This window comes from Letharia columbiana, assembly GCF_014066305.1.
Source record: "Letharia columbiana isolate WasteWater2 chromosome Unknown Sc0000000_s0, whole genome shotgun sequence".
NCBI classification, from domain to species: domain Eukaryota; kingdom Fungi; phylum Ascomycota; class Lecanoromycetes; order Lecanorales; family Parmeliaceae; genus Letharia; species Letharia columbiana.
Window position 1 is genome coordinate 54,908 of NW_023501036.1, and position 12,990 is coordinate 67,897.

General features: G+C 52.3%; 7 protein-coding genes across 7 annotated transcripts; 4 read left to right on the forward strand and 3 right to left on the reverse strand.

Moving 5' to 3' along the window:
* Nucleotides 1-474: 474 nt before the first annotated feature.
* On the forward strand, nucleotides 475-1,033 carry HO173_000017 (uncharacterized protein; the record flags this gene model as incomplete). The annotated part of the gene is made up of 3 exons (XM_037301968.1): nucleotides 475-513; nucleotides 593-806; nucleotides 900-1,033. The coding sequence occupies 3 exons, from the start codon at nucleotides 475-477 to the stop codon at nucleotides 1,031-1,033; spliced, it is 387 nt and encodes a 128-aa protein (XP_037170547.1).
* Nucleotides 1,034-1,624: 591 nt separating this feature from the next.
* On the forward strand, nucleotides 1,625-3,134 carry HO173_000018 (uncharacterized protein; the record flags this gene model as incomplete). The annotated part of the gene is made up of 2 exons (XM_037301969.1): nucleotides 1,625-1,682; nucleotides 1,732-3,134. 2 exons carry the CDS (start codon nucleotides 1,625-1,627, stop codon nucleotides 3,132-3,134), a joined length of 1,461 nt encoding a protein of 486 aa, XP_037170548.1.
* A 1,380-nt stretch (nucleotides 3,135-4,514) lies between these two features.
* On the reverse strand, nucleotides 4,515-5,754 carry HO173_000019 (uncharacterized protein; the record flags this gene model as incomplete). Its single annotated transcript, XM_037301970.1, has 2 exons — nucleotides 4,515-5,433; nucleotides 5,495-5,754. The coding sequence occupies 2 exons, from the start codon at nucleotides 5,752-5,754 to the stop codon at nucleotides 4,515-4,517; spliced, it is 1,179 nt and encodes a 392-aa protein (XP_037170549.1).
* Nucleotides 5,755-6,922: 1,168 nt separating this feature from the next.
* Nucleotides 6,923-8,981, reverse strand: HO173_000020 (uncharacterized protein; the record flags this gene model as incomplete). The annotated part of the gene is made up of 3 exons (XM_037301971.1): nucleotides 6,923-7,273; nucleotides 7,321-8,862; nucleotides 8,925-8,981. 3 exons carry the CDS (start codon nucleotides 8,979-8,981, stop codon nucleotides 6,923-6,925), a joined length of 1,950 nt encoding a protein of 649 aa, XP_037170550.1.
* Nucleotides 8,982-9,383: 402 nt separating this feature from the next.
* Nucleotides 9,384-10,170, forward strand: HO173_000021 (uncharacterized protein; the record flags this gene model as incomplete). The annotated part of the gene is made up of 2 exons (XM_037301972.1): nucleotides 9,384-9,487; nucleotides 9,540-10,170. The coding sequence occupies 2 exons, from the start codon at nucleotides 9,384-9,386 to the stop codon at nucleotides 10,168-10,170; spliced, it is 735 nt and encodes a 244-aa protein (XP_037170551.1).
* Nucleotides 10,171-10,337: 167 nt separating this feature from the next.
* On the reverse strand, nucleotides 10,338-11,280 carry HO173_000022 (uncharacterized protein; the record flags this gene model as incomplete). Its single annotated transcript, XM_037301973.1, has 3 exons — nucleotides 10,338-11,006; nucleotides 11,078-11,189; nucleotides 11,243-11,280. 3 exons carry the CDS (start codon nucleotides 11,278-11,280, stop codon nucleotides 10,338-10,340), a joined length of 819 nt encoding a protein of 272 aa, XP_037170552.1.
* Nucleotides 11,281-11,822: 542 nt separating this feature from the next.
* Nucleotides 11,823-12,835, forward strand: HO173_000023 (uncharacterized protein; the record flags this gene model as incomplete). The annotated part of the gene is made up of 2 exons (XM_037301974.1): nucleotides 11,823-12,213; nucleotides 12,276-12,835. The coding sequence occupies 2 exons, from the start codon at nucleotides 11,823-11,825 to the stop codon at nucleotides 12,833-12,835; spliced, it is 951 nt and encodes a 316-aa protein (XP_037170553.1).
* Nucleotides 12,836-12,990: the final 155 nt, after the last annotated feature.

The following is a 12,990-nucleotide window of genomic DNA, read 5'->3' on the forward strand; positions in this document are numbered from 1 at the left end:
TGAGGCGAGGGGACTGTAGTGATTTGCTGATTTCCGAGTTGAAGATACCCATGTTGAGTTGTTGAGATTCTTGAAGGTATCTTTAGGTATATGCAGGACCTCATAGAAGTCTAGAAGAACTGAATCATTATGTAAAAGATACGAAAGGCGAATATGCTCTTGATATCTGCAAAGTGCTAAAGAGACAATATCGATGCCAAGAGCCATAGGGCTGACAGATCCCTGCGAGCTTGGCGCCCAAATGCCGCAAAGACCCAGCCCTGCTTCTTCACAGCGGCCAACACTACTGTCTTATTGCTTTCCTCGACGAGTGATATCGCCTTTAATTGCATCTACAGTGTGTCGACAAAAGCAAAGCCATCCTCATCTATCAGTCTCTAAAAACGCATCTCTTCAAGTCCATCGGCAATCAGCGCATGCCTCCCCACTCAGCATAATCCAGGCCCCAGTCCGTGCACGCGACAGACCGACAGGATGGCAGCGGGCCTCAAGACTATCATCGCATTGTCCTTCGTATGCTCCTCCCTACTCCCCTCTCTTCCACCCCCATCATCCGACCACTTTACCCCAACTAATCACGGAAACCTACTAGGTCCTCGCGATAGGCTTCCTCCTCGTCATCCTCTCCTCCGCTCTCTTTCACAGCTACCTGACCCTGCTCGTCGTAGCTACCTACATAATTGCACCCTTGCCGAACTGGATATGCGGAAGATGTGCGAATCCCGATGATTTCATGGAAAGTGCTGGGAGCGCAGTGGTGGATTTTGGAAGATTTTGTACGGGGTTTTTGGTTGTGATGGGTGTTGGTATGTGTGCTGTCCTTCCACTGAGTTGGCTAAGTGTTGGGCTGTGGGAGTGTGTGTGACGAAGGGTTTGTGCTGATGGGTGTCTGTCTACAGCTCTTCCGGCATTCCTGGCCCACTGCGGTCTGATCGCTGTTCCGGCTATGGCCATGTCGATAATTGGAGGACTGCTGATCTACGGAACCATCATAAGCTTCACAATGTTCTTCCAGGAGGAGCAGGATTTCTAGAGCCTGGTTTGGCATGTATGAATAGAGAGCGGGCGTCACATCGATAGTACAACCGAACGTCATATATGAGACTGTGGGATGTGGGCCATGGTAAAATTAAACAGCTGTGTTCACCAAGTTTTTTGAAAGACGTTGAGAATGGTGTGGACAAACGCTTGTTCCTTTCGTAATACCGATGCTCCTCAACATTCTGCAAGGAAATGCAGCGATTCGTCTTAAGGTTCGCGGGTAAATCTGGCTTGCTCCTATCGTTGAAGATTCAGATAGTCGTAGATACTGAAGCAGGAAGTGGTGGTGATAAAAAGCAGCAGCAGCCTGTTCCCATCAAAGCTTGACACAACTATGGCGCTTCGAGAAAGCTCGGACAAGGCTCGGAAAGTCTCGTAGAATTCGGAAGTGCCACTTTTGCCTCACGCGTCCTCCACCATCCCTGCTAATATCACCACGACCAATTCATTATCCGCTCGGCGAATGATGCAACCCTCGACCGTATCACGCGCCGATAGGTCTGCATTAACCACGTCCACAACGTCCAAGCAATTGCCGCCCAGATAGCGACTCGACCTTGAGAGTTGAGACAATGCAGCAACAATGTCCCAAGTATGGAGCGGCAATATCAGCACGGATGATCTGGCTACCTGCATCCAAGGTAATGCCCGACCCCTGATGCAGCTACACGCACGCTGACCATCATGTAGATGTCCAAATCTGGGCTCCCCAATCTTCGACACAAGTCCCCCTTTCTCAGGACGCAAAGCTGCATTTCCTGTCCCTTGTAGAGGTCACTCGGATCCCTTTATATCTCGCCGCGGGACCATCCTGCAATGTCTCTACAGGAAATGAGGCTACTACAAGATGGTTGACGGAGGCACTGCTTGATTATGAGGAGTCTGACCTCCGTGGGGACGCGTCACGGGAGCCGTGGTGGTCGCACTCGGGCAGGCAGTCGGAAAATGGCATACTCCTCAGAGTTGAGACTGAGAAGGTGGAGGACCGTGAGATACGGAACGTGATCACAGAAGTGTTGCTCTATGCTGCGTCCACGAAGACTTATACATCGCTACCAACTCCGCCGACGTCTTCCTCCCCAGCGCCTCCGGATGAGGATACTTCGGACGCTTTGGACCAGGTTGGAAAGACGGTCAAGGTCTACGCTTTACCGCTATGCTCGAACAGCATCGGCCGCGCGAAACTTTCACTGGAAACCTGTCCATCAACCCCAAATGAGTTCCCGAGCGTTCCGCAAGCTTGCTTTCTTCCGCACACGCATGATCCAGGTCGAGTCACGCAGCCGGTTCCTCAGAAGCGTCAAAGCATCTCCACCTTATTCGAGGATGCAACGAAGAAGAGAAGAAAGTTCAAAGGACGCGGCGGAGAGAGTATCTCTGAAGCCATGGCCAGCATTGACCGCCCACCTTCTCAGCATGGACTGCCGGAGAAGCAAGAGGCTCCTCCGCCGCAGCAAAACGACTTGACCAGGAAGAGTCTCTCGCGAGCATCCAGCATGTCATCTGTCGCCGTCTCAGAACACCCTCGGCCTGGATCCCGCTCGGGGCTACTGGCCAATGGAAAGCGCTCATCGCTGCACCACGTAGAGAGGGCGATTTCTCCTCGCGACAGCCCAACACCCTCAGAGTTAGATGGAAGCTGTGCCCAAAAAAATAGGGCTGCACTCACGAAGGTCATCATGGCTGGCATGCGCCTGCATGGACTACAGCAGAAGAAAAAGCCATCAAGCAAGCCACAGCCACCTATCCAAGTGACATCGCACATCGACACGACTTCAGTAGCCAATGAGGCCGAGGACGAGTACAAGCTCGTCTACCACCAGACTTTCAAGGCGGCCATGTTCACATTTCGAAAACATCTCAACGCACAGCTCGTTTCTCAAGAGACAATGCGGGATGTTGTGGATCGACTGCTGATCATGTTCTGTACCGACCCCATGGTAGTAGATCATGATCCCGACAGCGGCCATCTCCAGGCATCTGAAGCCAACAACGGACTCCCTTCTTCCAGCCCCTTTGACAAGCCGAGTAGCCAAGCCCGGTCTTCCGATCTTGCCAATGGCTGGAATACTCCGATGGTGAAGAAACGCTGAACGTCACGAAAAGACGAGATCGCATATGCTGCTAGCACGCAGGAAAGGTCATTCAGGATTCGTAGTAGTTTGCTGCTGCTGCAGCGCCCTCAGGAGCGGCCGCTGTTCCACGAGTGTGCCAAAAACCTCACAGTGACTCCCCATTGGACCCACGCGACTATCGGACAGCTTGGAGCAATTGGCCGTTAGTAGGCCAGGGCGCAAGCATGCTTGTAGACGACGATGGCCACCGAAAGATCCACTGGACGCTCTCTCAGACGCAGAGTAAGCATTTTCTTCTCATCCGTCTCTAAATTCTCACACTATATCCGTACGTGACTTCGCTTTTGCTCCGTCCACGCTCGAGCGCTCAACTTGCTAACTCAACGTTTAGAACTAGTATGCAGCCCGCCACCGAGCAAGCCAGTCGCGCACTTGTATTCTTGAAAAGCACAAAGCTAGGAATAGAGCAACGACGGAATCCTGCGTGTATAGAACATAGCCACAGGAGGAATCCATGCCCGTGACCAAGTGTGAAAATTTACTGCCTGTAAACGTATCTATCTAATGCCTACAGAGTACACGATCCGCTTAAACCCCAAGGGCTTTTACCCTCATCCGCATCATGGCACACCATTCCACATTTAGACAGCGCTTTCCTTTTCCGCCAGAAGCGTACTTTAATTTCCTATTATTCCATCCCACAACATCTGACGAGAATACGAAACCAAAGCATAACCATCACCCTGCCTCACTGCCATAAAATCTACATCGTCTATAACCCCCCACTCCTCTCTTAAATCCACCACCACCACCATCTCCAACACATCTATCCAACACCACCGCATCCCTCGCAGCAAAAGCATGCAAGCGCCTCTATCACCCGGACCCTGCCTACTCTCAGTCGGCGCATCAGTCTGCAATCATACCCGACCGCACGCGCTCGATCATTTATTCAGGGCAGGAACCCGTGAGGGATAGGCGCGTGATGAGGCGAGGATCCCTCTCTTTTGCGGGGCACTGTCGGTTTCCGGACTCAATTTCCGAGCGTGGGATTTTCTTCTCTCGCGAGTTGCGGTTTGAGGGACGCTGGGGAATGGGTAAGGGAGGTAGGTGGGTTGTAGATTGGCCACAGCAATGATGATGATATCTTGTTGTATGGGCGGGCAGGGAGTGAGGTGCGTGTTCGAAGCGTGTTCGAGTAGGGTGTCGGGCAGGGTGCGGGAGTCGTGAGGTATGGTTGTTCCCGGGTTTGCCGTGGGGACCTTGCGAGGAAGCTATGAGGGCGCATAAAAAGCAGAGAGCGGTGTTATCGTATCCAGCCCCGATGGGATCAGGCAATGATCTTTTCAGATCACGAGCCACTTGGCGTTCCGTCACCTTGAAATGATTACTTCTCTCTCAACCACCCTTCCCACCCCTCCCCGTCAGCCCTGCCTCCAACATCTGCGCAATCTGCGCCGCCATCGCCTCGTGGACCGCCGTGGTCGGATGCAGCGCATCATGCCAGAGATACCTTTCCAACTGAATCCCACAGACGTCATCGAAATCATTCTTGTCACCCGCCGACTTATACTCCTCGCAATTATCCGTCGTGTTTTTATACCCACTCGTTTGGGGATAGGATTTCGGGTCGTCGATGACCTCGTCGAAGAGGGCGTGGGTGTCGAAGAGGAAGACGGTGGCGTCGGCGTGGCGGAGGGAGAGGTCGGACGCGAGGGAGGCGAGGCCGGCGTTCCAGGCGGCGACGGCGCGCGGGGGCACGGGGTGGCCCCATTTGCGGGAGAAGGGCATGCGGTCGAGCGGGGGGATGTTGAGGAGGAGGAAGTTGCGGGCGCCGGCGGTGTAGAGCTGTTGCGGAAGGGTCAGCTTTGATTCCCATTCTGAGATTGGAGGTCGTGGATGAGGGCTGTTCACCTGCTCGAGCAGGAAGCCATAGATGGCGAAGAGACTCGCATAGATTTCTCCGCAATCGTCCTTCGAGAGGGGCTGATCCGTGCACCTTCTCACATCGTTGATGCCGAAAAAGGTAGCGAACAGACTATTCGTCGCGTTCCACCCCGCAGCGCCCGTGTGGTTGGCGATGCCGTAATGCGGCATGAAGTGCTCATGGTAGAAACGGACGAAGCCGTCCATCGTGGCGCCGTAGTTGGCCATGTTGTAGGTCCGGATGGCACTGCTGTTGTAGGTCATTGTGAGATAATGGATCCATTTCTGGTCGATGGATGAGGACTTTGGTAGGGCGGGGTTGCCGAAGGGGTTGGTGGGGGAGGGTTGTTCTTTTTGGGGTTTGAAGTCGGTACTGGTGTAGGAGTCTCCGCTGGCGGTGATGATGGTCAGTTTGCGTTCATCTTTTCCCGGGTCATCAATTGGTGACATACAAGACGATGATATTCTCCACGTTGGCCCAACCGTGCCAGTGGGTGGTGGTGGTGGTCCTTGCATTTCCCTTTGAAAGAAAAGATGGCAAGCGGTCATAGGACAGCAGTAACCAGAAGATGCTGAAGGGGACCGCAATAGTCAAAAAGCTCAAGACCCTGCGTGGAAGAGCGAGTGCAGGGTTGCGCAAGGAAGCATATAAGTCCTTGGGGACATACTCGTACATATCTTGGGCACCATCAACATCCTTCGGAACACGCATCGTGCTCTGAGGACCGGAAGGAAGAGAGACGAATTATGTATATGAAAGAGATGTTTAAAGAAAGAGCAAGAGCAAGAGAAAGACATGTTAAGAGACAACGAAGACCTCCCCACCCTCTCCTCGGCACCGTTCAGCCCTTCAAACATTCACATCTCCAACTCTGAGGGTTGCCGCAGCCCCAAAGTTAACGGTCTCGAACTAACACGACATTACTCTCGTGTCAGAAAAGAATACGGAGTCTAGCATCCCTTCTTTCACATTGCGTACGGCGGAGATGGGTCAAACCGCCCAATCAGTTCTCGGACCCTAGTCGGCCGAGAGTGTCGCACGAGTATATGATAGTCTTTCGCATCGGCCACCGAGGCAGGGATGCGAGTGCTCTGGACACCACGCCGAAGCCACAGCTGACGGCTGCTGATGGAGCTGATGGAGGGGGTGTGTGTGTATAAGGGAAAGGAGCTGTTATCATTGCGGCATCTCTCAGCATGGTTCGATAGGAAATGAGAAGCACCGCAACACCATTGTATCAGCCCGCTATCAGGAATCGAACCTAATACGAATTAAAGATCTCTAACAACATCGATGCGAAAAGAGTGACAGAGTTCGGTCGAATAAGCTGCTGCCCTCGGTGCCCGGCCCCTGGAGATCTTCCGACAATGCCAAGTCTCGCGCTTCTAGCTATGTTAGGACTAGAGTAGTCGTTTTTTGCCGCAGCCCTTCGGCAATTCTTGCTAGGATTCCGACAATGCCAAGTCTCGCGCTTCTGGCTATATTAGGACTAGAGTGATCACTAATCGTTTTGCCGCAGTCCTTCGGCAATTCTTGCTAGGATTTGTATCACCTAGTAAAGTAGAGACTACTTTAGGGTTTGGAACCGTCGTACCTTTGGAGCCGGGAGCTTTTCGTTCGTTGTTTCATCATCTATCCGGAAGTGTTACATATAAAGTACATCTCGTTACTCCACATTTTCGGGATTCATCGTCTCGAATACCCGTTGGGCCCATGTCTTGAATTAGAAATCCATAGTGGACGTGTGCGAATCATCGTCAGCCTCGCTGGCATTATTATAGGATTACCAGTCAAATGTGTTCTCCCAACAGCGATATCTACCTGCATCCTTCGAGGTTTGTCTTTCTACATACGCACAGAGCAATAGTGACTATTTGCATCATCTCCGCTTCTTCGCACTTGCCTTCTGGGACCCAGTGGCCTTACTTGCCACCTTCGTATCCACCTTCGTATCCACCGTCGCATCCGCGTCCGGAGGCGCCGCTAATGGCTTGTGGGCAATCTTCTCCTCCACCTCCTCATCATCTCCTCCTTGTCCGAACTCGTTGACTCTCGTGCTGTCAACTTTGTAAGCGTAGCTTTGGTACAGGTAGACGAAGAAGATGACATCGTCGCGCAGAGTGGCCAGTCGATGGAGCGTAGGCATTTTGATCGTGAAGGCGAATAGATCGTCGATGAATGTGTTGAGGACTTTGTATGTCATTGCCCTCGCAGGCATGTGGGCGACGCTCTGTGCCATGGTAAGTATGGAGTAAGGATGGGGACGGGTAAGCCTACCTTGAGCCTATAGTTGATGTACAGACTCGGGACCATCATCAGAAAGCCATAGGCGTAGACGCTGCCAACAAGGGTAGTAATAACAAAGCTGTACCAGCTCTTGTGGGTATCGTAGATGAGACTGTAGACTGCGTACGCTCCGAGCAGCGGTACTGCTACCATGTAGAGATAGCGGAAAGCGATCTCGTCATACTCTTTCGTCTTCTCCTCTGTTTGCGAAAGCTTATGCTTGTCCTCAAAGGTAACTTTATAAGGCAACAACGATCCCGGCTCCGACTCGCGCACTCGGACATCGACAGTTTTGGTGATCTTCCACGCCTCAAGCAGGATGCCCATTCCTTGCCCCAGAAGAATCATCCAGGAGGTGCCTTCGCTGTTGTCCATGAGATACAAAAAGATGACAGTCTGCATGAAGACGTTTGCAAGAATCGTCCTGACGGAGATGCCCACGTTGTCCTTCTTGTTGCGCCAGTGAGAGACATCGCTTTTGAACGCCAGTGCTTCAAAGATCATATGAAGAACGCTGACTACCCCCGTGGTCACTAGCAGGTAGGTGTTCGTGTCGACAAGTACGCGCTTGAACATCTCGAATTCGCTGCCATCTCCGCCCGCCGGCATTGGACCACCGCTGGCAGCCTGTCTTTGCGTCTGCTTCATGCCCTCGTCAATACTGGCGTAGATACTGAACTTCCAATTGGCCATGTTGTTCAATGTGATATGAAGAGGGAGCTCTTTGACTGTGCTGTTCAGCTCCGTCATGTGGTCCTTGAGCTGCCAGAAGGTATTCACAAAGAGTACGGGGTAGTACCAGCCATTCTGCCCCGAGACATCGCGCGCTCCGGTAGTCTCAAGGTGCACAAATTGGCGGACGGCTGGGTGCATACTCGTGAAGGGTTGGGAGCCAGAGTCCGGGATGAAAGACATGGTGAAATTGGGATGATAGTAGGATCCAACGCCCGGAGTCTTTGATATGTCCTCTTCCCCGGTTCCATTCTCGTTCGAACTGCCTAGGAGACTCTTCGTCTTCGTCACTTTCTTCTTCGGCAAGAATTGGTTTAGAGGCCGAACGAAGTGGTAAGCCTTAGCCACGTCGTAGCCTCTAGCTGTGGGGTCGAATGTGTGCCCATGCAGCGCAATATAGAAATGCGCCCATAGGGTACCGTTGTTCTGCACCTCCTTCGGGACCTTGAAGATTGTGTCGATGTCCCGACTATCCTTCCAATTCCCAATTGTGAATCCTTTCTCTTCCAACACCAAACCCTCAGTCTTCACCGAGCCCAACGAAGGCATGGCGACCGATGAGGACACGTATATTGACAGGTCCAGGGTGCTGTTTAACGGCCATATCGGAGCGATCACTTGGGGTATGGGGTTGTACGTCGCTACTGGGCTCTCCGCTCTTTCATCGAAGGCAGGGACTGGGGCTCCTGCGAGCGGCGCGGACGTGTTCGAGTTTCCACCTTTGTTTCCGAAGAATTGGGATATGGCGAATTGTACGAGCATGAATATGGCTATACCTTGAAGTGCCGATTTCATGGTGGCCTAGTACTTGGTCAGCATCGATGGCGAGAGAGGCACGAAAAGTCTCAACGACCAATTCTCACACTTAGACCTGCTTGTCTTTCGCCTGCATCTGCAGGCTGCGCTGCTTGAGGAGGCATCTTAAACGGTCCTTCGATTACTATTGAAGTGATGGGCAACAGGACAGCCAGATTTCGTTGTCACCGTATTGGACCCTGATCGTCATCGGAGATGGATGTAGGACCAGCTCATATGTCGAGGACAGAGTATCCCCGGTTTTCGGCCGTCGGGCCTGCATCAACTCACATTGAAGCCAATTGGAGCACCCAGGCGTCCATTCACTTGGTAACCTTGCGATTTGCACTTAGGGAAAGACGAAAATGTCCCTCCATTATCGTTAACGCTGCCTTCAACGAACTGACCACCAAAAGGCCCTGAGCCTGGCCTTCATTATCTTGCAGTTCCGACATTCCTGGGATAAATACCCAGGCATCTGCTCAAAAGACCAAAAGCTCCAACGTTCCCCCCTCTGAAAATCAATAATGGCATCGGAACCCTCGAGACCAGCTCTTCAAAGCTCCACCGTCTCACGCCCCGCCAGCAGCAGCATCTCCAGCACTACCGAACGTCGTGTTATTTGCGTCTTGTGAGCCTCCTCCCTCCTATCCGGCCTCTGGCTCATACTAAAACAATAACAGCTGCGGCTCCTCCTCCGGCACCTCTCCCACTCATCTCGCCTCCGCCAAATCCCTCGGCGAAACCTTCCACAAGCACAACATCCACCTCGTCTACGGCGGCGGTACCGTCGGCATGATGGGCGAAATCGCCCGCACGCTCGTCTCCCTCTCAGGCCCCGACTCCGTTTCCGGCATAATCCCCACGGCTCTCGTGCAATTTGAACAAGAAGGCCGCCCGGGTACGGCATCCGCACATAACGGCTGCTCGATCGACGAAAACGTGTACGGCCGCATGACAGTTGTGGCGGACATGCATACACGCAAGCAGTTGATGGCGAAGAAAGTCATGGAGGGAGGGCCTGGGAGTGGGTTTGTTGCGTTATCAGGGGGCTACGGGACATTGGAGGAGTTGATGGAGGTGATTACATGGAATCAGCTTGGGATACATGGGATGGGGATTGTGGTGTACAATGTAGAGGGGTATTATGATGGGTTGATACAATGGGTGAGGACGGCGGTGAGCGCCGGGTTCATCGCGCCGGGTAATGCGGGAATTTTGGTTGAGGCGCTGGATGCGGAGGAGGTGGTTAGGGAGTTGAAGGAATATAAGGTAGCGGAAGGTAGATTCAAATTGGATTGGGCTCAGAAGTGAGTTGGGTTGAGGTGCTGGGCCGGGTTATTCTCAAAGTGGGCACGCATCACGAAATCATGCCAGCATGCATAGCGAGGCGTTGGAATATACCCACAGACGCATGAAAATCACCAAGCTTGAAGAGATATGCTTGAACAATTACAGCTTCCAGCGGCCGGAAGTCCTCTCTATGTGTCCACCTCCATGCTATCACCAGCATCTGCGCCTTCACCACCCTCGGCCACCCTCGTCTCAGCAGCCGGCTCTGCACCCTCCAAAGCAGCCTCCAACAACGGTCCCACCTCAGACCCATCATACAACTTGAAGCTCTCCGTCTTCCTCTTCCCATCACTCGCCATGCCCGTGACCCCCACACTGGCGTTATCAATCGTCAGCTCCTTGTCTTGACTCAAGCTCTCCTTCAGCGCCCTCAGCCCATGTTTGATCAGCTCATCCCTGCTGGAGTCCGCAAATTCCTCTAGATGCCTCTCCAGATACGTCCTGGCCATTTGACTTCTCGCCCCAATCGCACAAGCCACCATCTCCTGCGTCATCCCTGAGGGCTGGAACTCGAACAGATGCGGTCCCGTCTCGTCGACCCCAGCAACCAGCAAACCAACGCCATAAGGCCGCTTGCCGTAGACTTGTGTAGATGTTTGAGCGCGGTCGCCGATCTGGGTGACCATGCGTTCGAGGGGTATGGGACGGCCGTAGGTCATTTTAGATGCGAGCGCTTGCTGTTTCATGAAGTTGGAGAGGACGCGGGCGTCGGAGGCGAGGCCGGCGAGGGCGATACCGACGTGCGAGTCTATGCCTATTACTTTTTTCTGGTAGGAGGAGAGTTCTTCTGCATTTCGCTGGGGTAGGAGGGCGGGTTAGCTATTTGGTGTAGAGGATTTGAGGTACCCGAGGAAGAGGAAGGGTGTACCTTAAGTGCTACTAGCACGGTATGTGTCTTGCTGGCGATTCCAACCACCACTGAGCCTTGCTTGACAGCTTCTGATGCATACTCGACCTGGAAAATACGGCCCTGCGGCGAGCTGCAGTGACCGTAAGCTAGAGCTCATCAATGGTAGGACATGGAGCTGCATACAAGGTCACCGAATCGTTGTCATAGTTGTTTCTGAACATCCTGAAGGACCCCAAGCATCAGTGGTCGTGTTATGAACTTCCAGTGAGTTTGGAACACCGGGTGTAGGATTATGAGGTGGTCGGTCTGAGGAAGCTTGAATCCTTGGAGAGCTCAGGCAGTCGAAGGCGACGTGATCCTCGTAGGGCTGAGTGAAGTGCACCACTGTCAGCGCCAAGAAGACAAAAGTCGGCGGTGCGACAGCTTCTACTGGCTCCAAGGACGGGATACCTCGCTCTGCGGGCAAATACAATTAATCATATCCGAATAGATCAGCTTCAAGGACAATCCTGAGTAATGGACTCAAGGCTTCCTTGCCGGTTAACCAGACGCTTTGCGTTGAATCCAATGCACTGTGCATGCAGCTGCACGGCTACGCACCGAGGCATTTGAAGTCGAAAATCACATGGGCGTTCCGGTGAGGCTGTGATTCACGCCCGGCAGTATCTTCTATGGAGTATGTATGATACATAAAGAGCCGATGACCGGTTCGATTCAGAAAGGTTCCTAACCTAAGGACCGTTACTGAGAACTCCTACAAGTGATGATGGCAGAAGCCGCTGATGGAGATGACTCATACTCCAAATCCACAGGCCCCAATGTTCAGGACGATTCCAATATAAGGATAGAGAGTTCGGAGACAGCTCGTCTTTTTCGTAGTTTGTGGAGCAATATTACAGATGACAATGCCCTTACTCTTTATGGCTTCCGAAGGTTCAGAACGACTCATCTACTCAATCTACGACTCTTAGAGACTGAGATCGACAAACTTGATCACCAGGTCTATCAAGCTGGACTGAGTCTGGGTCTTCCAACGACAAGCGGAGATAAGTTGGGGTTGAAGCACAGCAAGAGAGATAGACATGCACCAAGCCCGGAGGCAGTCCTCAATCCTCAGCTTGTGTCGAAGCTACGCCAGCTTCTGAAAGAGTACGGTATGTTTCTATAACAATCACGAGACCAGGATTACTTGGACTAATTCAGTGTTCCATCTCAGATGAAGGATTAGTCTCATTCAATCAGATCATGATGATGGAGACCTTTGCTTTGGCGGACAACAGCTGGCAAGCTAGCCTTCGAAGTGACAACCAAAACCCCTACGAGATGTACAAAACGCGGCTCGTACGCGTTGACACGGTCAGTCGAAGCCGCTCAGGTGATCTTCTTCGGCGCAGTTTGCGAAAATACTTGCGGGCTTTCTGGTTCTTTATTCGCTTTCGAGGACAACACGCCTACCAAAAGCGCAGCGCTTACTTTTCGCCCACCGAGCTGGAATCCAACCTCAAACGATCTTATCAGAATACCAGCCGACTCGCAGATATTATTACCCGGTTTTTGATTGCGCTGATAGCGGGTGCTTTTCTTGTGACACCGCTGGCAATTCTTTCGCATCAGTCAACCGTTATAGCACATCTGGTCACTATATCCGTTTGTATTGTTTTGTTTTCTCTGCTTGTGTCGCTTCTAACCAGGGCCTCGAACGAAGAAACGATGGTGGCTTCTGCGGCGTATGCGGCTGTGCTATCAGTGTTCTTCTCTAACAATTCGGGTTCATGAGCTGTTGTCAAAGTCATCGAACCACTAGCTAGCTAATATGAAGTTCTTGAAGGTAGCGTTGATGAATGAAAGCACTGAGTAGCCGTCTCTCAAATAGCGTTTTACCTGCTCAGGATGATTCAATGAACTTGTTGTTACAACCTAGGATGTAATAG